Genomic DNA, 24,888 nt, shown 5'->3' with positions numbered 1-24,888 from the left:
CCCTTCTCCCCTGCCTCAAAATGCTATTAAATGGAAAGATAAAGAACTCAAAGACAAAATTGACTCACAAGTTTGTGTTGATAAGCACATATTTAGAAACCACCCTTTTTTCTATCTCCCTAAAGCTGTAAAATACTTCTGAGTTTAGTATTGATATTTTAAGTGCTGAATCTCTCCTTAATTACTGTTCAGGGAAATGAGTGAAATTGAAGCACTGAAGCATATTTTGGCCTTCATGTCTTGAATAATAATCCAGGTGCAGATTTCTATATGTAAGCAAAGCAACATTATCCAACATTTTCATCAAAATTTACATGGTGCCTGATCAAAGATGTTAATTTCAGCTCATTTTGAAGCGTTACTGTACTACACTTAGAAGGCTCATTTCAAAGCAAAAAAGTACTGCATAGTTTTCAGATTACCTTCTGAAATAGTGTTTCTGATAATTATTAATTACTGTAGCCATTTAAGCACACAGATTCCAAGAACTTTAAATTACATGCCTCTCTGTAAAGCAGCCTTTGCATATATCAGAGTCTCAAATGCTATTTACAGACATTTTTAAGAGGATAAAAGGACAAGTCACACTGCATAAAAAAGAGACGTCAGAAAGCATGTTCTGTTTCACGACACTTGACTCATAGCTTATCCATCATGCAGCCAAGCTATGGTGGGAAAAGTATTTTACATATGTAATCCAGGAAAACAGGGTAAGAAGCTTCTTTCTCTTGGTTTCCCATTTACAGACAGAGATAAACTTCTCCGCAGTTACACGCAGAGCTCAGGTCAGTGTGAGACCTTTACATTTCCAGTCACACCACTGTTAAAGCCTAGAGGAAGAAGCCAAACATATAAATACAGAGCCTGAAGTCAGGCAGTATGAACACCTCTATTTGGCTGAGGATAAACAGAAGCTTAGATCCTTAATACAAGCTTCTAAACTTGTAATTTGGCCACAAAATCTTTAAAAAGCATTTAAACTTTACTCACTACTCTCAAAATATACTACTAATTTTGGCACATGTTGCTCAGGTATCATACAACTGAAACTAATTACTTTTATACATAAACTGTTATCCAGTAAGTATTTCATGATTTACTGGAAGGGCAGATGAACAACCTGGATCACGATCATAGCTATCTTCCAGCTCAGTGCTCCCATCTTGTATAAAACAGCACTTGGAAAAAGTAAGACTTAAAAACCATTACTGCTGAGCGCTCTTTATATAGCCATTTACCAGCAGTGTTAATTTGGGAAATCTAAATATTCCACTTAGCTTTGTATATTTATATAAACATGCTTCCATTTTTCATATCACAAGTAGAGATTTCTAAGCCTAGAAATTATTTTTAAAATGAAAAAGAATTTTAAACCTGTTCCTAGTACATGTTTAAATAAAAGTCTTCACAACAGACTTTAGCATATTTGTATTGCAGATGATTCTGACAGCTTGTTTTCCTCCTTCTCCCTTTACAACTGCATTGTGTCTTCACTTACAGTTGACATATCCTGTGTTTCCCATTTTGTTCGGATTGTATTCTTTGAATGATTCTACAGAAATCAAAATAATAACTACTCCTAGAGTGCATCTCCTTGAAACAAATAAGTCTTATTTGTCAAGGGCTACCAGTGTTACAAAACAAGCAATAATATGGCTGAATAGAGTCCTTACGAGAGCAAGGAAACATCAGCCTTGAAAAGACAACCCATAATTCTCACAAACATACTTATAAGATTTCCTTCTGCATCTCTGAGAGGAGCACCACCACCACCTCTTCCCCAGGGATTGTAATTCCTCATTTCTGCTTCTAACTTCTCCTTCTCCTCTCTCTCTTGTCTGCGTCGCTCTTCTCTCTCTCTTATCTAAAAACAAACCAACCAAAGTTAGTTCCACAATAGTATCACATTAAGTAGAAATTTCATAAAAAGTTAACAGAGCAAACTGAATGCTCTCATTATCTATTTCCCTCTTCTACATCAAGCAAATCCAAACAGTTTGCTGCCTATACTCCAGACAGTGCATTGAATTCTGTTGTCAAAACATGCATGTCCAGTTGTGCATAATCAGAGAAACATACTACACATTATAAGACTTAGTCATGGTTTAGTATAGATTGGGTTTTTAGTAAAGAGGGCATCAGCCATGGAAGTGATTCTCTTGCAAAGAGGTGCTTACAGCTTCCTCTATGACCTGACAGAACCAATCAATTGGCTAGTTTGAATACTTTGGCAACTTTTTAAGCCACTTAAGCAGCTTGACATGCCTCTGTGATCCACATTAAAGAACGAACCAACCCCGGGAAAGCTCTCTTGTCTTCTGGCTTTCGAACAGGTAGTGGGGGGCCCTGCAGGCGGCCCAGCGGGGCCAGGCCGGGCCTTGCTCGGCCCAGCCGGGTTGGCCGAGGCACGGCCCTGTTCCGCCTGCGGCCCCCCACGGCCCTGCTCCGTGAAGGCAGCCCCTGCTCCGTGCGGGCAGCCCCTGCTCCGTGCGGGCAGCCCCTGCTCCGTGCGGGCAGCCCCTGCTCCGTGAGGGCAGCCCCTGCTCCGTGCGGGCAGCCCCTGCTCCCTGCGGGCAGCCCCTGCTCCGTGAGGGCAGCCCCTGCTCCGTGAGGGCAGCCCCTGCTCCGTGCGGGCAGCCCCTGCTCCGTGAGGGCAGCCCCTGCTCCCTGCGGGCAGCCCCTGCTCCCTGCGGGCAGCCCCTGCTCCGTGAGGGCAGCCCCTGCTCCGTGAGGGCAGCCCCTGCTCCGTGCGGGCAGCCCCTACTCCGTGCGGGCAGCCCCTGCTCCGTGAGGGCAGCCCCTGCTCCGTGAGGGCATCCCCTGCTCCGTGCGGGCAGCCCCTGCTCCGTGCGGGCAGCCCCTGCTCCGTGAGGGCAGCCCCTGCTCCGTGAGGGCATCCCCTGCTCCCTGCGGGCAGCCCCTGCTCCCTGCGGGCAGCCCCTGCTGCAGTCGGGGCTCATCTGGGGCTGCTGCTCCCTGCCCGGCAAAGATCATGTGACCAACAGCGATAAGCGAATTCCAGCTGTGGGGCCGGGTGAGAGTAAACCTTTAGTGCTGTAAGTTTCCTCCAGAACAGATGAAGCCGCAGACATCAATCCTCTCCTGAGCCAGAGGAAGAGGAAAGGTGGAGGCAAGTGAAGAAAACACCATAGAGACACCAAAGTCAGTAAAGAAAGAAGAGCTGAAACCCTGAGGGAGGAGAAAGAGGAGATGCTTCAAGCTTAGAAGCTGAAATTCTGTTGTAAAACTATGGTGGTGATGGACTATGATACATCAGAGTACTCATTGTAATTTCATGAAAGCATGGGGGGGGTGAAGAGTTCAAACTGCAATTCAGAGCAAAAAGTACCTGTACTGAAATAAGCAAATGACAGTAGCTGTAATTGTGAGCAAAAGTACTTGTGTTGAAATAAGCAAATGACAGTAGCTGTAATTTGATGAGGACCCTTGCTCCCAGGGAAGGAGAAGACTTCCGTTCCTAGAGATGAAAGTGATGAGGACCCTTGCTCCCAGGGAGGAGGAGGGCCTCTATTCCTAGAGATGAAGATGCTCCCAGAGATGGGTGAAGAGAACCTTTGCTTCTGAACAGCTCATCCTTAAAATGGTACCCCAGTAGCTCAAGACTGAACCCTCGAAAGCAGTTGTGGGGAAAGCTGGAAGTCGAGGGAAGGGACTTCCACATGCGAGCAGAGAACCAACCCGGGCGGCTGTCTTGCTGTGATATTGAAGCCAAGAGATAACTGTTTCTTGTGGAGATGTCTCCATAGCATGAGCAAGAGAGACTCCTCTCCCTAAGTGAACTGAAAAAAGGTTATTATAGAAGTGGTAAACTGACTGGAAATCTCAAGGATTGTCTTTTTACATTGTCAGTGGGAGAAGGGAGAAAGGTGGGGGGAGGAGAAGTAGCCTGAAGGTTTAGTCTGACTATTTTTCTTTCTTTTAGGTCTGTTAAAAAACTTCTTCATATTCTTTTAAGTTTTGTGCCTGCTTTGCTTTCTCCAAATTCTTATCTCACAGAAATAAAATAAGTAAGTAATAGATATTTTGAACCAAACCACTACAGACTTCCAAGTTCCAGAAATGTTCACATCTGACATTTGCACTAGATCAAAAGTTCCTTATCTTTGGATCTTTGATACAAATTTTTATACTGCCTGAAAATTAAAAAGGCAAAATTCTACAATATTACTGCACTTGCTTCTCTCAATCTGGTATGTTTTGTTTAACCAAAACTTAGACTGGAGGTGACTCCTAATAATAAATGCTTTAACAGAATGTTCCACAATTCTATAATCATTCATAAAATGGTTTTCAGCAGTAATACATTATGATCGATGTATATAACACAGGAATGTTCATATGCTTTGCTCTTCTTTTTCTTCAAAATCATCTATGGAACTAAGTCTCCTAATAACTGTAGCATTTATAAAGTGAACAGCCGTTAAAAAGTCCATCTTCTACTCAAAGCTTTTAAAACATTATTTATGTAGTTGAAATATGTTACTGTAATTTTCTTAAGTTTATTTCTCATGTGCATCAGATAAACGTTTCATTAGATAAATATAATTAAATAAAACACTATGAGGGTGGTGAGGCTTTAGAACAGGTTGCCCAGAGAAGCTGTGGATGCCCCATCCCTGGAAGTGTTCAAGGCCAGGTTGGATGGGGCTTCACACTGCATAGTCTAGTGGAAGGTGTCCATGGCAGGGGGATTGGAACAGGATGATTTTTAAGCTTCCTTCCAACCTAGGCCATTCTATGATTCTATAATTTCCATTTACCAAGTAATCACAATTTTGTAAGAGATATAATGAGTCAACAAAGACCCATCTAGCCCCTTCAAGTGTTTATAAAAATCATCAGTCGGGTTTGTCTATAGGAAAAAAAAGAATACCCTCTGTTTGCTTTGAACCATAGTAACTTTGAAAGACTGTATCATGCCACATTTATTAGATCTGTGCAGTCTCTCATATAGGGAGGTAAAACTTACTTGAGACTGTAGTGAGAAAATGCCTTCAGAGAACCACATGTACAGTACCTGATACTATTCCTAAATGGTTATTCTATTCTTTATTCGACCTTGGTTGGCAGCCTCTCATTTATTCCTTATGCACAATCATAATTAGAACTACAGTATTTTTATACCTATTATTTACCACCACCAAAGAAATAGAGAAAAAATAGAACAAGAAAATGTTAAGTGCCACTGAACTGGGTTCTAGCAAAATTTCTTCCAAAGAGACATGTCTCATCATGGTCAAATACATTTTATAACTAAAAACTCCCACAAGGTACAGCAGCAAAAGGCCACTAAAATGAATATAGGACTTGGATGTCTACTGGAACAGGAGACCTGAAAAATTTGTTTAGTCTTTCAAAAAAGAAGCTGAAAAGAATTAAGACACCACCTACAAACACACTGGAAATAAACATGAGGCAAGCCTTTGAATTAGTGCCCAAATGATCATGAAGAACTTACTGAAATTAGACTGTTCCTAATATTGTAGCAATAATGGAATATCAGAGCAATACAAGCCATTCCTTTTAAGATGCAGGTGCTTATGCTCATGAAAATAATAATATAAAGCTACATGGCTGGAACTAATGTGTTTGCTGTAACATTCTTAACATTCTCTCTGCCTCTGACAAAAAATTTGAAGAGCTTACTGTCCACCTGAAGAGCTAAAATGAGCTAAAGCAGCGTCAGAGGAAGGAAGTCATGAACGGAAGAAGAGTTTAGAAAGCTTTTTACTTGTAAGCTAAATAAAATTGTCTTACAGAGTACTAGAGTTGCCACCATTTTATGTCAAAAAATAGAAGAATAAAGAGTCAGAAACTTTATCACTCAGTACCTGCTGTTGTAATTCTTGTTGATAAGATAATGTTGCCTCTTTGGAAGGCTTTGCTTTTTCTTCTGAATACACTCCCATGCTTCTTTGTCTGTCTCCTGTATTCCTCTGTCCAATGTTATTTCTAAATTGAAAAATCACACATATAAAAGGAAAACATCACAGGGTCCAAAGTGGGGTAATTAAAAAAAATCCCTTCATGAAGTTAAGAGCTGTTCTTTCCCACAGTCTGGCAGTTTATAATCCCAAACATTTTCTTAAATCCATATGAAAATAGCAGTTCACTGAATAACTCTTCTACTGTCTAGATAAAAATCTTTTATTAGAAGTTTGAAGAGTTGTCTTTAACACATTTTATTTCAAAGGCATATCTGTTCTCAGCAAAATACTACCAACACAAAAAGTATATCAATACAGAAAAATACACACAAAGAATATGATACAGATAATACTTACATGGACTGCTCTACTGGGGCTTGGCCTAAAGGAGGATCCAGACTAGGTGTGGGTTGCATTCCCATCATACCTGTACCATCTGCAAGTGAAAAAATAAACCCTATTTTAAATTTTGAATGCTCAGATATAAATATTTTTCATTATTTAAAAGAACAGAGTTCACTGCTCAAACTCTGTGAGTGCAGAACAAACAGCATTCTCAGCTTCTGTAACAAACTTAGCTAATCCTGAATGCCCTCTAAAGCAAGAAATACAATGCCAAGGTACAAGTCCATTTCTTAAATTCAACTTTAACCTCTTTAAATTTTACAAATTACTTCATTAAAATATTCTAAAATTAAATTACTCGCTTAATGGTGACACTCGTCCTCATTCTTTCCAAATGTCATTCAAATAAATTAGTAAAAGAGTTATTTTTCTAAGGTTTTTTTCTCCTTATTTTTTACCTTTGCTATGAAGGTAGCACAAAAATTTTTTTTAAGTATTTCTGGATTTTTCTCTAAAAAAGAAAGAAGAAGAAAAAAAGAGAAAAACAAACACCATGTAATCCAGTCCCTCCCTACACACATCACAATTGTTTCAACCATGAGATCATCATGAAGCAGTCAAAGGACAGACAAAAAAGAAGTTCTTAAAATATAAAAGTAGATTACTTCAGACATTATTTTAATATTTTAATGTATTAATAAATACCTTTAAAATATTGACAATTATATCTGAAATCGTAACAATGCCTAAGCATGTAATTAATCATTATTTAAGTGATTTTAGGAAATAATGTTTTAATTATCAAAATTATAAAGAAAATAATCTGGAAGGAGTAACAGCAAAGAATCTGAGATTAGAGCTTGTCCAAGTGATGAACAAGATTTCTGGAAGTCACAGCCCTTTTTGTTGCTGGAGAGAATTACTTCATTCAAAAACAGTATTTGAAAAAAAGCCCTTTTCATTCAATACGCCTCTAAAAAACGGGTTTAATTTGCTGTTACAAGTTCTACACTACCATCATTAAACTAGATTAAAAGCAGTCATATGAATCACTCTAACAACCAATCCACCTAAAATCATCAACTTACAATATGCAAGAGCAGGATCCAAAGGATTCCTAGCCCCATAAAAGTAATAAGCATCATCATAAGGTGTTTTATAGTTGTCTGTCAAAACTGGTGGTGGAGGCGGTGGCAACGGTGCAAGCCTTAAAGAAAAAAGGGACACAATTCCTTGGTTTGTTGTACAACTGAAAAGATGTCATCAAAAGAAGTGGGTGGAGGAGAGAAGGAGAGAAAGAGAATGGAGTGGGGACAGGAATAGAAAGAAAATTAATTATGGAAAAATTCCAGATTCAGTTCAGCTGAAGACCTCTCATTAGTGGCATGCAGGAACAAGATGCAGTAAGTTTCAGTAGGGAATTAACCTTCCTTGAGGGAGTAGTACATGATCCCAGACTATTCCAGGGATCTAAGGAACAGAAAACAAGCACACCTTCTTTAAGTGGCTCAGTTAATGGTACTTCCTGGCTACATTAATAAAGAAAACAAGGCAAAATCTGGTCAAAGGGTGAGTAGCACAGCACAGCTTCAGCCACATGCCTGAAGCTCCTTCTCTCCCTGAATAGTTTAGTCACAATCACACCATCTAGTGTAAGCTGTCCTTGCCTACAGTGCATTCCTGAGCTCAGCCCTGGGAGACTGCTTAATTAGCAGGGGCCAAACTCATGCCATACCAGCCTTCTGAAAACATGGACTCTGCTGGGCATGTGCCCAAGCATCCTCACAACGTGATTCAATATTACAGGCATGGACATAATTTCTACAATCCTTATCTACACAAACATCCACTAGAAGAGAGCTGCCTGCAGAGATAATCCAGCCTCCATGGATTTTTTCAAATAAACTGTGAAGAAACTGACATTAAAAGTTTATTCCAGTTCAAAGCAGTTAGTTTTCCGTTACTTGTCAAAATACTATTTCTACCTTCATCAGTTCCTTGGAGAATGATCAGCAGCACCACTGAGCTCTACCTCAGCAGTTATAACATGCTAAACAACAATCTCCTTTAACATGCAAAACGAACATGATGATGAAGCACCTGGGAGCTGCCATTTCCCCAAGACTGCTGGCTAGACTCCTCTGAAAGTCTTTATCACTCTGAGAGTCTTCATTCACTGGAGAGGCTGAACGGGCAGGCATTGGAGTTTGGAAAGCCACCCTGGGCCTTTCAGGAGGTACTTTCTCTTCAAAAGCTCTTGCTGTGAAGCCAAATTGCTTCAATCTATTTGGCTGAAGGAAAAAAATAGAAGTAAGAGAAAAAGAGAGAGGGAAAAAACCAAACCAAAACAGTTACTTTATTACTAGGAAATATTCTGAACCTCCATTTACGTTGGGTTAAACACAGGATCACAACTAGCTGTTCAAATTTCTAGAAACTGCATTTTTTCCTCCCAGTGATCTACTGGGAGTCTAACCCTACAAGGAAATCTCTGTCAATCTCTGATGAACTTTTATCAGAGATTTACAAAAAGCAACCTTATCACAGGTTTCAGAAATCTAGTTCATGTCCAGAAAAAAAGAACATTTCCACAGCTGTCTGTAGAACAGTTTATCTACAGCTGCCAATTTTCTATAGTGACAGTATTCTCATATAATGCATAGGAAAATTTTCTGAAATCCCTCCCCTCCACCCCAAGATTGAAATAGCTCATAGTCAGTTAAAACTAAAATCAAATACACACTGAGACTTTTTCCAATAAACATTTCCTTGCAATACCATTATTTTCTTTTTTAAATTCCTTTGATCTTAATAATTTTTTCAACCACAACAATTACAAATTTTTGGGGGGAGTTCTTTTTAAAACAGAAGTAGCAAATGTTTATTGATAACTGGCAGCCTCAGAAGAGAGTCAAAAGCAACATGCAAATAATGTGAAGGCATGCAAGTCAGTTAGTTTCAGAATTATCCTATCAAACCCAGAAAGCCCTTATAGCAACTGCTCTGCATAACTATTCTAATGTTTGTTTAAATAAGGCAATATAATAGGAAAATTGAAACGAATCATACAGTGTACAAGTAAAAGAGATTTTGTTCTGAATTTATTGGTCCTAATATTGAAGTTCTTCAACTAACATGCATTTGGAGAAAGTAAGACCTGAAACCAGCTACATATTAAATATCTATCAGAAAATCATATACCCTACAATATGGAAATATTTCAAGAAAATATTAAATCTTTACCTCCTCATCTCTTAGCTGCAAGACAGTGTATGCAAGGCAGTTAGTACTCACCAATCATGGACTACAGCGTTTGGATAAAAATTCTCAAAATCTAGACATGAATATTTGTTTATAACATTTAACTTCAAATTTCTAGATGTGAATACAGAATCAGATAACAGATATTAGCTAAAGCAACTGAACTTCATAAAGCGGTCTACAGACTTTTTGTCTTTTCAAATCCAGTGTCTTGAGCAGCAGAACATTTAAAACAGCCTTTCTCACTAAAAACTTTAATCTGAACTGTTCCCAAAGTGCCCCAGATTTCAACTCTAGAGCTGATTTCAGATGTGACTTCAGTACTCAGTTCATCCTACGGATCGTTTCACTTTAAACAAGCAGTATATACAACAGTCTACATTTATAGATTCTTAATTAGGCATTGCTATTTAACCAACCTGTAATTAATCAAGAAATCCACCTAATTAGAATCTCTCCCTGAGAGCCAATTTAAAGCTAACAGTGACTGATGCTTAATGAATGTAGCAATTCAACTTAATTGAAGGCTTTCAGCTAAATTAGTGCTTTTAAAACACTATGCATGCCCTATACTTACTCTAGATATAATTTTGTTCCTATGACAGGCACTTTGCAGACTCTGACTGAGATGTGTATGGTATATTGAGTGCTGCAGCACAGCAGGCTTCTGCACAGTCAGCTTTGATTACACAGTACTGTTTATACTGACCTTGCAGCCTGCTGAGCCAGAAGAGCCAGCATCCTCTGCTCAGTTCTGCCTCCTCTCCTGCCTGTCTCCCAGCTGTACACTCCATCCCTCTCCCTTTCACCATCTGAATCCCTGATCAACCAGCTGACCTCTCCATACAAACTAAGCAGCAAAAAAGATTCAGATTTTTGCCAGATAACCAAGCTGAATCAGTTTGAGACCGAACAAGCATGACAGACACTTTAAGCAGGGAGGGCAGGAACATGCAACCAGACAGGTATTCACTCTCCCCATTTAGGAGTAAGAATTTTGATTCAGCTTCATTGCTTGTCTTTGTGCGTTCTTAGTCTCCTGTCTTACAAGCTTCACAGAAAGAAAGAAATGCTTTCACAGAATATTCAGAGTTGGAAGGGACCCACAAGGACCTGACTAATAGCATTTTACAGCTATTCATTCATCTACATTTTCTAGCAAATAGGGCCTTCTTTCACCTCTACTGAACCCCCCAGAAATGGCCCAAGTTTCATTCAGTGTCGTAGCATCCCCCAAACCAGCACTATTGATAATTTAAACCAGTAACCAGTTAAATGAATAACCAGTCTATTCTTGCACAAAAGTTACCACCCTGCATCTTAAACAGCACATCTCCACCATACCCAACCTGTAATGCCTTTGGGCACTTAGCATGTACATGCAAATCATACAAGTTCTGTCAGTCTCTGCAAGACTGTCAGTCTCCTCCTGATGTTACTTGTGCTGATGACCTACTCCTGGATACATATTAATCAAAATTCTTAATGTAATCATCACCTTACTAAGGAATTGGAGACAGTAGTAACTCTGCATTAAGTCTTTATGAACAACACAATACTAAACATCTTGCTTTTTACAAAATCCTGTAAAAATGCTTGTAATCCTAAATACTATATTGGATCACTTTAAAAAATTTACAAATTTTAAATTAAAAACTGCTATAATGAGATCAACTCATCTGCAAAACAACCTTTTTTTTTTTTAATTAAGAAAGAGAAAAGCATACTTTGCATTCCCAAAGAAAGTTTACTACTGTGTGTATGGAAGAGGCTACCACTGGACACTAAGTATTCTTTCCATGATACCCACTGTTGGTACAAATTTCCACTTGGACACAGCAAAAGAAAATGTTCAATAACTTCCATGAAAGTATTTTCCTCTTAAACTGAAAGCATGTGCAATGACTTACAGCCTGTGCTGCTTTTAGCTAGGGAAGAGTGAATTTTCTTCACAGTAGCTGCTATGAGGCTGTGTTTTGGATTTGTGCTGAACACAGGATTGATAATATAGAGATGGTTTTGTTATTCTGCTTTTCGTGCTGCCATGCTGGTGAGGGAACTGGGAGTGCCTGGGAGGGTGGGAGGAGACACAGCTGGGACAGGTGACCCCAGCTGACCAAAGGGATATTCCAGACCATGCTCATCATGCTCAGTAGATATAGTGGGGGGAAGAAGGAGAAAGAGGGGGATGTTTGGAGGGATGTTTGTCTTCCCAAGACATGTGATGGCTGAACACCTGGCTACCCATGGGAAGCACTGAATTAATTCCTTGTTTTGCCTTGCTGGTGTGTGCAGCTTTTGCTTTCCCTATTAAACTGTCTTTATCTCAACCCATGAGTTTTGCAGCTTTTACCCTTCCTATTCCCTCCCTGATCCCACTGGTGGGGAAGTGAGCAAGCGGCTGCTTGTGGGGCTCAGCTGCTGGATGGGGTTAAACCACCACACAGCCTCATCATCCTTGGCTTCAATTTTCTTATATACTGATGCCCTATTAAAAAGAAAATAGCCCAACATTTATCATTTTATAGCAGCTCAGTCACAACTGTACAGTTTTGTGACTGAACAATCACAGTGTGCATGTAAGAAAAAAAGAAGAGGCTACATAGATGAAAGAAAATCCAAGTTTCTTACCTTCTTTTCTGGGTCTCGAGCTCCAGAAGCAGCAACTGAGAGCTCAAGTTCCTTCTCACTGTTTTGGTTTTTTTTAAAAAAAAGGATCAAATCAGAAAGCAATAACAACTATATTCATTCTTTCAAAACACAAATTCACAACTCTGTAGCTCAAAGAGCTCTGAAAATACAGGATAACAGAAGACAATGATTCCACTTGATTTCTTCTGGAGTCAGGGAAGGAAGTAATATAATACTGGTAAATAAACAGAACTCTCAAGAAGTATCTGGCTATCAGCTATTTCACCTAGTAAAAATCCAACTGCCATAAAAGGAGAAACCACCACAATTCTTTTTTACTACAACTTTTCAGGACATTTCTAAAAAATTTGTCTTTATTCACATTCAAGAAGTTAATATTAAACACATAGAAATGAATGATTTGAAAGTGCAGCAATAAATACTGTTTTGTAATTTCTGGGCTCAGGCTTGTCCTGCATGTACAATTTTTGTCACAGTGAGACTGTCAATAGCGAGCAATTTTTAATTCCTTATCCCTTCTCTAATATTGCTGTGTGTTTTTATGTATCCATACTATTATTCAGTAGACAGCTACTAATAGGTAAGGAAGAAATTAATTTTTTATTATTCTGCATAAGCCAGATGATCAAATGCTTTAAAAGTGAAAGGTTACTTTCCTAAATTGGAGGGCAAAAACAAAACTGATTTTCAACTTTGCCAACTAGTTAAGCACTCCTGTACCAGCAAAAAAAGATAACTTTAGTTAAAGCTTCTTTACCCTTAAGAAACTAAAAATCAGTTTTAAAAATGAAAAAGTATTTGGCTTTTCTTTGTTTCACTGAAAGCTTGTGAATATGTTCATTATAAACTAAATCTCTCATGACAATGAGTTTAATTAAATGCAGTATTACTCAGCTACCTGGAATCCCTTAGTTATGAAATTACTTCTTACTGCACTGAATTAATGGAATGCCTTTAAATTTCAGCCATTGTCTTTAAAAAATACAGTAACTTTCCATTACCGTCTCTTATTTCGCTGCTGCTCAGCCATCTGTTCCATCAGTTCTTGTCTGTATTTCTCCTTTCTTCTCTGGAGAAGTTCTCGGTCCTGACCACCTAAAGGAAATGACCACACATTTGTGTAAATGCTCCACAAAATACACAAAAGGTACTGGACAAAAACATTGTCTTTGAGTCAATTTAAAAATTGAAGCACAGCAGACTGTACGAACACTGGATCTTTATTGACTTTAAAAAAATAGATCTCTGGTTTTAACACACAATTTGTTTGGAGTATGATGATCAAAATTACTAGAATTTTCATTATTACTTTCCTAGTTTGCCTGGTTTTCTATAGTTTCAAAGCTATTTGATACAAAAGCAACTAAAAAAAGTAACTTTTTTTTTTTTCTAATGTTCACCTAAGGAAGATACACTACAGCACTCCAAAATTATGAGGCACTGCTCTGGATAAAAATGAAAATTAAAACTGAAGGGAGTCAAACCCATGGGGAGGAAAGCAAGTTGCTCCACTTTTAGGATGGTTCCCATGACTACTAAGAATTAGCAAAGTACCAACAGATGTAAAAGGATGTATGTAAAAGGAAATAATGGTAACAGCTCATGTAGACCTTAAGGAACACCAAAAACTTTGTTTGTGGTGGTTCCTCCACAATATGTGCAGAGGTCTTCTCTTATTTTAAAAACAAACCCCAAAAAACATCAGCAGTACTTTCTATAGTATGACTATTGGACACAAAGACTCCTAACATACTCTGTACACAAAGCAACTGTGGACTTCTGGTGAAGCAGACCTGAATAATAAAGAGAAAGAAGCTGGAAACTAAAACAAAAGCCAAATAATCAACAGCAACAAAATCTGATGCATGACTGATTGATTTTTTTATTTAACTGTTGTGCTGGGACTACAAAGTGACCAAAATGCTCAAGATAACCTCATGGTTTGTGAGTTTGGGGGAGTCTGAAATCACTTCTCATTTTCAAAAAATTCAAGTTTCCATTTACTTAATCTTTTCACAACATGGTTTACAATACTCTTCTAACTAGGACTGCTAGGAGTACAAATTCACACCTCTGTGTCCTCAGGTTACTACAAATGAGATGACTGGGCAGACCAGAGACTGACTGCTACAACACCAATGGTTCATTGCTGCCTTTAAACAGTTCCGAAAACCTGACCTGCCACATATAGCATTGAAGATCAGGTAAATTCAAATGAAAAAATAAACAGATATTATTCTGACAACTGTTAATCTATTTTTCCACATTTCAAAGCTAGCTTGCCTTCAAAAGCTCCCATCTGAAGAACTACTAGAGTTTTTATTCTTACCTTATAGTTTCCTGAATTCAGCTAAGAATGCTATGTCTTCACCAGTATTTCTCTCTATTACACTCAATACTAGTGTTTCCTGCTAAAATTTATGACTACAGGAGAGATAATAAGAATCATTTGTTCTCGCCCAGGGTTGTGAACAGTACCATTTTCCATATTTCTGCAATTAAAATTCACTATAAAGCTGTGTCTTTAACAATACAGAGGTTAAGATTTCTCCCATATTTCATTTTGTAAAAATAATTTAATTGTTTATCTGGGCCTTAAAAAGTTAATGAAATCTAAGAAGAAACTTGGGCTCTTCAAAATTAATTAGTAAGTCCTGTAACATTAAAGTGGAAAAGGAACATGTTTTGCTTTAGTTTCTCTATGTAAATAATACTCATTTACCAATCATGGAGACAACTAGCACAAGGAAAAAGAAAAGCTCTTTTTTCTAGTTTTTAACTATTCACATGCAGAAATAATATATGCAAAGAAAGTCTAACTTGGTGTTTTTAGTTAGGTTTTTATACATACCAAGAACAAGGCCTGTTGCATACCACATTTCAGCTGCAGACTTGGCCTGTTCATTAGCTGAAGAACTAATCTGTACCTGATTTCTGGCAAAGACAGAAAAAGAAAATGGAATGATCAAACTCAAACTCCTGCACAGTCTGTGGGAAACATGACAGATTCACTTACATCACTATGTGACACATTTATGACAAACAGTTTTCCTACAATCCAAAGAAATATCCCAAGCAAAAGAAGAAACTGCCTGGCAAAAAGGCATTTCTCACAATTCCCATTTGCCTTTGGTTTCTGAAGCCATCAGAAAAACTGACTCAGTTGAGCACTTCAACCATGTTGACAGACTGAATGGTGCCAGTCAAGAGTTTACGTAAGGATTTTACAAGTGTTCTGCTTCTGCCTCACCCACTTAGATCACGTCAGGACGTGCAAAACCAAGACAAGAGGAAGAAAAGGAATTTCAAAACTACTATCAAAATAGGATTCCACACTATTTGACTCAATAAAAGTCATCAGTTGGAGAATAGGTGCTCTATTAATTCAAAAAGAAAACTGGCATGCAAGCTTCAATAGCAGTTTTCAGAGGAAACATGTTTTTCTTGTTATACTATATTGTAGCTGCAGGAAAAAAACTACCGGGCATTTCAGATGATGTTTTGGGATTTCAAGCCAACATTTGCCTCTCACCACAATTTTGCAGTGCAATTATCAGAAAAATACACAGTATACCACACCTAGAATCTGCAGTTCTTGAGATCGGCCGCACACGTGCTCTCTCCTTTAATTCATCTTCATATTCTGCAGGTACATCTCTTACCATTCCATTCAGATAGGGCCTTAAAGAAATAGAAAATACTCAGCTATGCTTGCCTAGAAACAGCCAATCTGAAATGGAAGGTTCAGCAGTTTCATGCAAATGGATCTGCTGCCTGAATGCACACTGGACAGCAGAACCAGTTCTGAAAATATCACCCCAATTTTCTAGAAATAATTCAATTTGCTAGCACTGTCAGGGCAGCTATTTGTCTGGAGTGTGAATTCCCAAGCCTGCTTTCCTGCAGCCTTTATATAATGAGCCTAGTTAAGAGTTTTGAGCACTGAAGGGCTTCTGACACTCACACTGCATTAATTGAAACAGATCTTGCTGCTCTTAATCCCCAGGAGCCAGCAAAGTCTTCAGCAGGTTTTGGCACAGAGATATTGGGTAAGGCTGGTGAAACAGCCAATTCAGATATGAAAAGCTTCGTTAAAGACAATCTACACTTCACTGCCCACCCAATAGAATTTGAAAGGGTGAAGTGACTTTTGATCAAGACAAGAGACAGGCAAAACCATAAATACAAAAATTCAGGAGCTAAAATTTGAGTCATCTACATAAGAAGTGAAATCATATGATTGAAACTTCAAGTAACTTCAAAGATGCCAAATACTGTATGGACACAAGGGAGCTATTCCTGAAAAGATCTGGGGTGGTAGAATTTACAAGGTTTTCTTGACTTGCAAAGTAACAACTCTCTAATGAGGACTTCAAGTTATCATGACAAAACAGGGCAAAAATAGGTATTCAATGAAAAATAAAGTACCCAACAAATGCTAACAAAGTTATATATTTTCCAGAGCTGGACAGAGGCATGGAATTCCTATTAAGCAAACAAAAAAAACCCCAAAACCAAGGTAAATGTGGGAAAAAACCTCATTCTTTTACATAAAAAGAACCACAGCTCTGCCTATCTCTAATTTAAATAGAAGTCAATAACCAAAGGCAAAAGGATGCAAGCAGATTATTAAACATTGATTTGCATCTTAACAACCCACCAGAACAACATGAAAGAACAACATTCACCCTCTTGGTATAACATGATCTCCTTTCACGATCAAGATCATCTTTATGACAACAATCAATCTGCTCCTTACAAGGCTGTAAGGAAAAGCCAAGTCCCCAGTGTAATGAAACGATGCAGGAAGGAAGCAAAGAAACAAACCTCGGAATTCAAGAGGCAACCTTTTTTGTAAAAAGCAGCCAGCTTAGCACAGCAGGGCCAGACATGTTGGCCCAATTCAATCAAGAAGCTGTTGTCTCCTGTTCACAGGACAGACCTGACAGCTGGGTCATTCCACTCCTAAGAACTAAAACGTTTTGCAATTCTTCTCACTTCCCGGTCACAATTTCTGTTTGTTGAAATATGCCACAGACCTTGTGACTCCATCAAAACAGAAACCCTTCTGAAAAGTCCTGTTACGACCATCTGCCTCTCCAAACTAATAACCCCCATATAAAAACCTAAGAACTTTAGTAGAGCAAATAAAAACATGTCTCCTTTCAAACTTAGTTTCCATCATGAATCAAATGTATTTGGGAAAAGTTGACTTTCCCTGAAATGTAGAAAAAAAATGCTAACTCTTCAGAAGCTGAGCTGTAACTAACTAAAAGATGTATTTCTCCTTGAAGAGACTGAATGCACTTCATAGGAGGTTAAGTGGAGCTCCTTGCAAAGGAGAAAAAAGTACCAGATTAAAAAACACATTTAATAAAGATATACTGAAAATTAATTCTCAATAAAAATTCATTAGTAGAAAATATACACAAAAACCCATAAATAATCTTATGTACAAAATTAAGTTCAGGTAATTCAGGTGATGGTCCAGAAGATTATTTTAAGAAGATGCACCACGTCTGCCAACAGCAAAGATAAGACTCTCACCTCTATTCTCTTTCAAAAGAAAAATGGTGCTAAACCAGTTTCAGAGGTCTCTCCAAATAACCCATGAATTGCCTGGTGATATATTAGTCACAGATACTTATATAAGCACCATCCACATTTTCTGGAATAACTTAAAACTAGTATAGTAATATTCAACATGATGTCTACGGTTGGTTCAAACACCATACTTGCTGGTAGTTTATCTATATAATTCTGTATAAATTCTTTGAGAAACAAAGTAAACCCTCAAACATTATCAAATGGTTACTTTTATTTAAATATTAGACTCTGTGTCCAGCTGCATTAGACAGTGGCAAACAGCTACCTAATAAAAAGAGGACACTCATCCTGAGCATTAACTGACTCACTTTAATTCTCTGACGGAATTAAACATTGCTGTTAGTTTGAAAAATATTTTGGTTGCCTTTCTTAGACATCAAATTCAGCTTCTAATAATTTTCTTTCTGAAAAGCTATAGGACAAGTCCACTTTATCCTACAACCTCATTTGCTCATTTCTACCAATAATACACTACAGAATGGAACAGATTTTGAATTTTGCGTTCTCTTCTCTGAATCTCAGCAGAAAATGGGCAATCTTGTTCCTCTCATCTATTTAACCACTGTTTCCATTGCTAGTCTTTTTCAGAAACACTGTATGAATAAATACACACTTTTTAGAAGCACACCAGAACACACAGTCTGAAACTTTGTAATAACCCATTTATTAGAGTCTGACTCTCCCAAATACTTCCAGACATTTCATTTTTTCCACAGACTTACTTCCTCTACTTTTTTTTAAGGCTGAGAAAGAATATCAAGAGCTATTTTTGGAGAAAAATTTTTATAACTCTCTTGGCATTTGAAACTGGAAAAGAAATATGAGTTCATTGAATTCAGAAAATGCTTTTACAGTAGAAGAGCATTTCCTCTCACCCCAGTTATTAATTTGCTATCCAGAAAGTTATCCCTGTAAACAATGACTCAAAAGATCATTTAACCCATCCACCAGCCACTACCAACAAAAAAGAATAGTAATATTTAACACTGTTTAGAGCAGTACAATATGCCTTTGTTTTTCATAGAAGTATTATTTCTAGAAAAAAGAAAAAGTGTTTATTTTGCCTTGCAAAGGAAGAACACTGGTTCCTTCATTGAAGCAATTGCAGGAAAATAATTCTGGCAACAGGCTTAACACAAATAAAAATAATTACAACACTCATGTTCCCAAGACCTGGAAAGGGAACAAATTAACACCTTTAAAATATCATTTGAAAATTTATTTACAATAAACTTCACTGCTTTATTTACCTATATAAACAAATCAGTTTCAAGTTTGGTACTGTCTCCCACCACAACCCATCTGGTTTTGAAAGCAACCAGTTCTTGCAATGGAATCACTAAAGGTGGCCAGAATGCCAAACCCTGAATGATTAAGAAGGCTGTACGTTTTTTATTTTCTTTTAAACAGGTAAGCTAGAAGAGAAAGATTAACAGTTTATGTCAAAGTAACCCAACTGATGTATCAGTTAACACAGTAAAGACTACTTAATACTGAACAGTACATAGTATTAGTTTTCCTGGTGAATGTTTTATATGAGACACCCTCTTTTGTTCGGTTTGGGCTTTCGCAAATATTTATTCAACCTGTGTAGTTATTAGAGAGATTAGCACCTATTAAAGCCATCAACTACACAGATGTTTAAAGCCTGCCATTTAGGAAGACATGGAGTAAAAAAGAGGATTTTTAAAACATAGACTTTTACATTTTATACACATAGTCACATGTACCAAAAATTGAAGCTCAAACCAGTTTTGGAATCTGAACTGAAAACTGACTTGGGGGAACTATTACAGAGAAAGGAAACAGAGGTAACACTGCGTTCCCAGTGCAGGGGTTTGCTCTCAAATATGTTTTCTGGCAAACCATTCTTCATAAAAATGAATTGTGAACTGCTGCTTCTGGGGTAATTTTTCTAGTACCCTTGGTTTGCTATAATATATAAAATGTTTCTTAATGTATGATGTATAAAGGTACTGGTCCAATTTTTCAACACTTTTTCTATAAATTATTGCAAAGGTCCTTTTTGTAAGTAAGTACAACAATCCTGCTTTCACATGGGAATTTTCTCTAATATTGAAAGAGAGTAAACCATAGCTGTCAACAAGCACTACAGAAATAAAGGAGAAAATGGAGCTAAGAGTACCTTTCAGAATAAAAACTCCGGGGAGTTTTTCTGTCATAGGTGCTTTCACATCTAAATCTATGGTCCATTTCTGCATTTGTCTCAGGATCATATTCCCCTCTGTAGTATCTTCTCCCAAAATCACCATCTTCATCAAGTCTGTGATGCTTCCTAGTAGAAATTACAGATTGGCTAGCAAATCCACGATGTCTTTGATTGTGAACTTCTTCATCAAGTCTTTTATTTAATAGTCGACTTCTTAATTCAACCTCATCATCTAACCTGTGGTACCTGTCTTCCTCCAACCATCTCTTACTTAGCACCTCTTCGCAACCTTCTGTGGAAGTAAAGGCATCCTTCTTGGGAGGTTCTGCACCTGTGTTACAGGGCTGGACTTCTCTATGTAGTTCTGGCTGGAGCCTGGTAACAGCAATAGGTGTTTTATTCCTGTGCATCTCATTCTGTTTAATGGAAACAATATTGAAAGGGTTGAATATAAACAAATCACATTGAGTAAAACCTTAGTTCTGTATTTCTTCAAATAAACCCTCATCAAGAAGAAAGGTAAGAGGTGAGCAAGGAAAATACCTCAAGAAGTGCTTAAAAACTAGGGGTTTATTCATTTTTCTTGAGGAAAAAGAGAGTACTGTTCCTCTTATCTAATGTCTTTCAGAAGAATGGCTATCAATACTGGACAGGTCTTTTATGAACTCCAATATGACCTCCAGTTTTTTAGGTGCAAAGAATCAAAAAAACACTTCAAACTTTACTTCCTCAAGAGACTAGGTATCTTCATTCTATCCAGATTCAGGCAAGTCTGCAATACTTCTTACCTATGAGCACAACCTTTCAACCTGAGCATTTCTTACTCAATGTCTCTGCTCCTCAGGAAATGTCATTATCAGAAAGGATAGTTAAGTAGATAAAAAACCCTATGACACTCTGGACTAGTGTTCAATACGAAGTCCTAATAAAAACCATGGTTTTGCATAAATCCTGTAGTATTTCTGTGTACTAATCTTTGATCTAATCTTTCCTCAATGGAATAAAGATAACAGTAACTCATACTTTACAAAATTTAATGAAAAAATAAATTAAGGATGTAAATGACACGAAACTGGGAAGAAGGACCAATACACTAGAGGGTATGACTGCCACTCAGAAGGATCTTGACAAGCTGGAGAAACATGCTGACAAAAAGCTCATGAAGATCAACAAAGGCAAAGGCAAAACTCTGTATCTCAGACAGAACAGTGCCATGCACCAGGACAGGCTGGGCACTGACCACCTAGAGAGCAGTTCTGCAGAAAAAGGCCTGGGTTAGTTGTGGGCAAGGAGCTGAACATGAGGCAGCAGAGCACTCTTGCAGTGATGAATGCTAACCACACCCTGGGCTGCAGTATCTGTGCAGGTCGAGGTAAGTGACCCTTCTCCTCTGCTCCGTATTTATTCAGTATTTAGGTTCTGGTGTAGTGTGCCCAGTCTCTGCCTCCCCTCCCCACAGATACTGATGCACTGAAGGAAGTGCAGAGGGTGGCTACTGAGATGGTTAAGGTATTTGAGCTCCTCAAGGAGAAGCTGACAGAGCTGGGTTTATTCAGCCGGGAAAATGATTAAGGAGGGTGTGTATGGGGCAGGAGGAACTAATAATTGCAGTCCCTGTGTAAAAGGTGGTTACAGAGACACCAGTATTCACGGTTTTCAAAGAATTGCAGCAAAGGAAAATTCCAATGGGATACAGAAGGACAGAAGTTCAGATCAAGCAGTTAAAGCGATGGAATGGGTTGCCCAGAGGAACTGTGGATTCTCCACCCTTTCTAACCTCAACCAAATAAAGCCAGACCAACCTAACCTAAACTGTGAAGTTAACACTACTCTGAGCAGGATTTATCCTGTGACTATCTAAACTGTTGGATCAAACTTTGGAGGTCACATGTAATTTGACTCTCACTCAAAGTTAAATATCCCTCAGAGATGGCATAACCTCAACAAATCCTGACCAGGTTTTTTTTCCTGTTTGTTCTTTTCTGACAGCAAAATAGTTTCTACACAAGAGTAATGAAAATACAACTTAAAGGTCCAAGTGGCTGACAAATAAAGCAAAAAGAAAATCTCTTGAGTCCCTAGATAGATTTCATTGTGTAAGTCAGCTTAGGAAACTTAAGTGCCCAAACACTTAGAAAAATTTGAGAGACTTAGTTCAGTTGCACAAAAAACAAGCTGCATTTTTGCCAGTATTTCCTAGAGATCACTGCTGTGTAGCACTCCAAACCTTGAAGAAGGCAGTAAGAATGAGATACTCAATTTCAACATCTACAGGAAGCCTGAATGCTGCCTTATAGATGCCTTCACAGATTAAAACAGTTTTCAACTATTTGACACTCCAATGCACTTGAAGGAAAAGATGTTTCTCATAAGCAAACAATCTTTCTAGAGACAGACAAGAAACATTCTTCTAGACAGAAATTACAAATATAGGGGGATTTGCACTTGCCAGCTGCTATAAGGAAGACAATAAACTTTCAGCTGTTTATTGGGTTTTAGGTACAAATACAAGGTCCTTCATAGAACAATCTAGCTCTCACACTACTGTACACTTTAGAATTTCCCTATTAAAAAGAAGTGGAAGGACTTCTGAAATGAAACTTTCATTAGATGAAAGTTCCAAATTATTACAGTCCATCACTAAACTGAGGCAAAAATATTTTAAAAAGGAAATCTACCTATTCTAGACAAGATTTTAAAGTTGAAAAGAGTTTATGGATCAATATATTGCTTCCAGATTACTCAAACTAAGAGTCTCCCAACAATGCTAATCAGACCTAAAAATCCAATTGGCTGTTGCACTAGTTTTGGTTGAGACAAATTTCTTCATAGTAGCTTGTATGAGGCTATGTTTTCGATTTGTGATGAAAACAGTGTTGGTAATACCAGGATAATTTAATTCCTACTGAACAGCACTAACACAATGTCAAGGGCTTTTCTGCTTCTTACACTGCCCCACCACCAAGGAGGCTGTGGGTACGTGGGAAGCTGGGAGGGGACACAGCCAGGATAGATGATCCCAACTGACCAAAGCGATATTCCACACTAGAGAGGGTCATGCTCAACATGAAGGACGGGGGACATTCTGAGTGATGGCATTTGTCTTCCCAAGTCACAGTTACATGTGACAGAGCCCAGCTTTCCTGAGGATGGCTGAACACCAGCCTGCCCATGAGACGTGAATGAATTCCTCGGTTGGCTTTGCTAGTGTCAGCAGCTTGTGCTTTACCTATTAAACAGTCTTTAACTCAACCTACACTTTTTCTTACTTTCACCCTTCTGATTCTCTCCCCCATCCAACAGAGGTGAGTGTGTATGTGGTCCCAGCTGCTTACTGCCATACAAATCAAAGGCCTCAGCTCAGAACTGGAACTCAATTATGCATATGTCTAGTTCACATTCAGCAGTAAAGACTTTTTGATCTTTATTCACAAATGCACAGCACCATATTCTGGATGGCTGCTACACTTGCGTGGCTTTCTACACGAGAGAGGAAAAAAGAATCTACAAATAAAAGCTAAGGAACCCTATGTGGAGTTCAACATTTTGTTCAAATAGACAGCTTTTTTGGATACCACTTTTATTACCAAGAACAACCCACAGAATTGCTTCAGGCACATAGATGAATTAAAGCATCCTTCTACCAGACAGACATGACAGAAGCAGGAATCAAGAACTGCACTGTGTGAGAGTCGTAACCAGGACTTGCTTAGATGCATTAATAAAACTGTGGCCTAATTGAACAACATTATTTGTATATTTTGTCTTACTTTGTATGTCTGAGTCAATAATAAGACTGTAAAACTGTATTACCTCTCTGTTTTTCTTCCCTAATTTCCTTAGCCTTTCATTCCATTCTTCTTTATCCCTGAGATATTGATTGTACTCCTTGTTTCTTTCAAGCCGTAATCTCTCCTAAAATAGGCATTGAAAAAGGCATCATAATTTTGCATTTTTTGTAGCTTTTAACTTCATAGAACAGCAGTACTAAATGAATAAATGCAAACTGTGTGTTTGCCCCCCTCCCCCTTCTCATTTTTTGTGATGTACAAATAAAGCTTGAATTACTTTGAGGTTTTAGTTCATTTTCTCTTAGCATAGCACTTTCTCTTAATCTGAAATCTGTAAGCAGAAGTCAGCTTCTTGGGCATGAAGTCTAGTCCCCAGAGACACTACAGTATATCAAGGTCCATCTTTAAAACCAGGTAGGTTTCCTTCTGCTAAGCTTTTTCCAAAATTTACCAAAGCCGCTCTCCAACAATTAGGAATTGCCTTCTCATTTCCAATCTGAACGTATTTACAGTTGATTTTCAAACATACAATTTCTTTCTTTGTGTTAAGGCTAGTTGTGACTTGCCCCTCTCACAATTAAAACAGGAGAACAAATACAATTGTAGACAAGATGTATCAATTACAGCTTAGGATATAACTTGAACTTTTAAATTCAAACAAACAAACTGACTCCAAAAAGTCCAAAGTGCAATGAATGCAAGGAAAACCAAGAAAAACAGGACCTATGCTTGTTGTCCTAGCTGCTTTTACAAGGTGATAACATTTATAACCAGCTTTCTCAGGTCTAAAAATATACATGAATTGTACTTCAATAGTTTGATAACATAATATGAAATACAAAAGTCTTCAGATAAAGCAAACTCTAATTTGCATTATTTCTTGGTATCAGTCCCTTACGTTTAGAGCATGGGGTATCTCTTACAATATCCAATTCCAACAATCATAAACAGGAAAAAAAGAGAATTATACTACAGTGTTATGAATCAAGCTCTTTTCTGCTGCAGCATTTTCCAATTAAAAAGTAAAAGTATTAAAAAATTCTGAACATTACATAAATTTACTTTCTCATGAGCAAATTTCGAACAAAAATAATTTATACATCAACCACCACAT

At 38.0% G+C, this 24,888-nt stretch overlaps 1 protein-coding gene across 7 annotated transcripts in view; it reads right to left on the bottom strand.

The window, feature by feature from the left end:
- Window positions 1-24,888, bottom strand: part of CSPP1 (centrosome and spindle pole associated protein 1) — a 68,571-nt gene that overhangs the window by 29,012 nt on the left and 14,671 nt on the right. For 5 of the 7 annotated variants that reach the window (XM_048286711.1, XM_048286710.1, XM_048286715.1 and 2 more), the window contains 11 exons: window positions 23,797-23,898; window positions 19,960-20,399; window positions 15,786-15,887; window positions 15,058-15,140; window positions 13,208-13,301; window positions 12,186-12,243; window positions 8,394-8,584; window positions 7,382-7,500; window positions 6,306-6,384; window positions 5,853-5,973; window positions 1,729-1,864 (listed from right to left, as the gene is read on the bottom strand). In XM_048286711.1, the coding sequence (XP_048142668.1) occupies window positions 1,729-1,864; window positions 5,853-5,973; window positions 6,306-6,384; window positions 7,382-7,500; window positions 8,394-8,584; window positions 12,186-12,243; window positions 13,208-13,301; window positions 15,058-15,140; window positions 15,786-15,887; window positions 19,960-20,399; window positions 23,797-23,898 (1,525 nt within the window). The remainder of the gene's footprint in view (window positions 1-1,728; window positions 1,865-5,852; window positions 5,974-6,305; window positions 6,385-7,381; window positions 7,501-8,393; window positions 8,585-12,185; window positions 12,244-13,207; window positions 13,302-15,057; window positions 15,141-15,785; window positions 15,888-19,959; window positions 20,400-23,796; window positions 23,899-24,888) is intronic. The other 2 variants (XM_048286714.1, XM_048286713.1) reach the window with 2 other exon arrangements.

This window comes from Corvus hawaiiensis, chromosome 26 (assembly GCF_020740725.1).
Source record: "Corvus hawaiiensis isolate bCorHaw1 chromosome 26, bCorHaw1.pri.cur, whole genome shotgun sequence".
Taxonomy (NCBI): Eukaryota; Metazoa; Chordata; class Aves; order Passeriformes; family Corvidae; genus Corvus; species Corvus hawaiiensis.
Note: the sequence above shows the minus strand (reverse complement) of the source record. Positions and strands in the feature narration are given on the sequence as shown.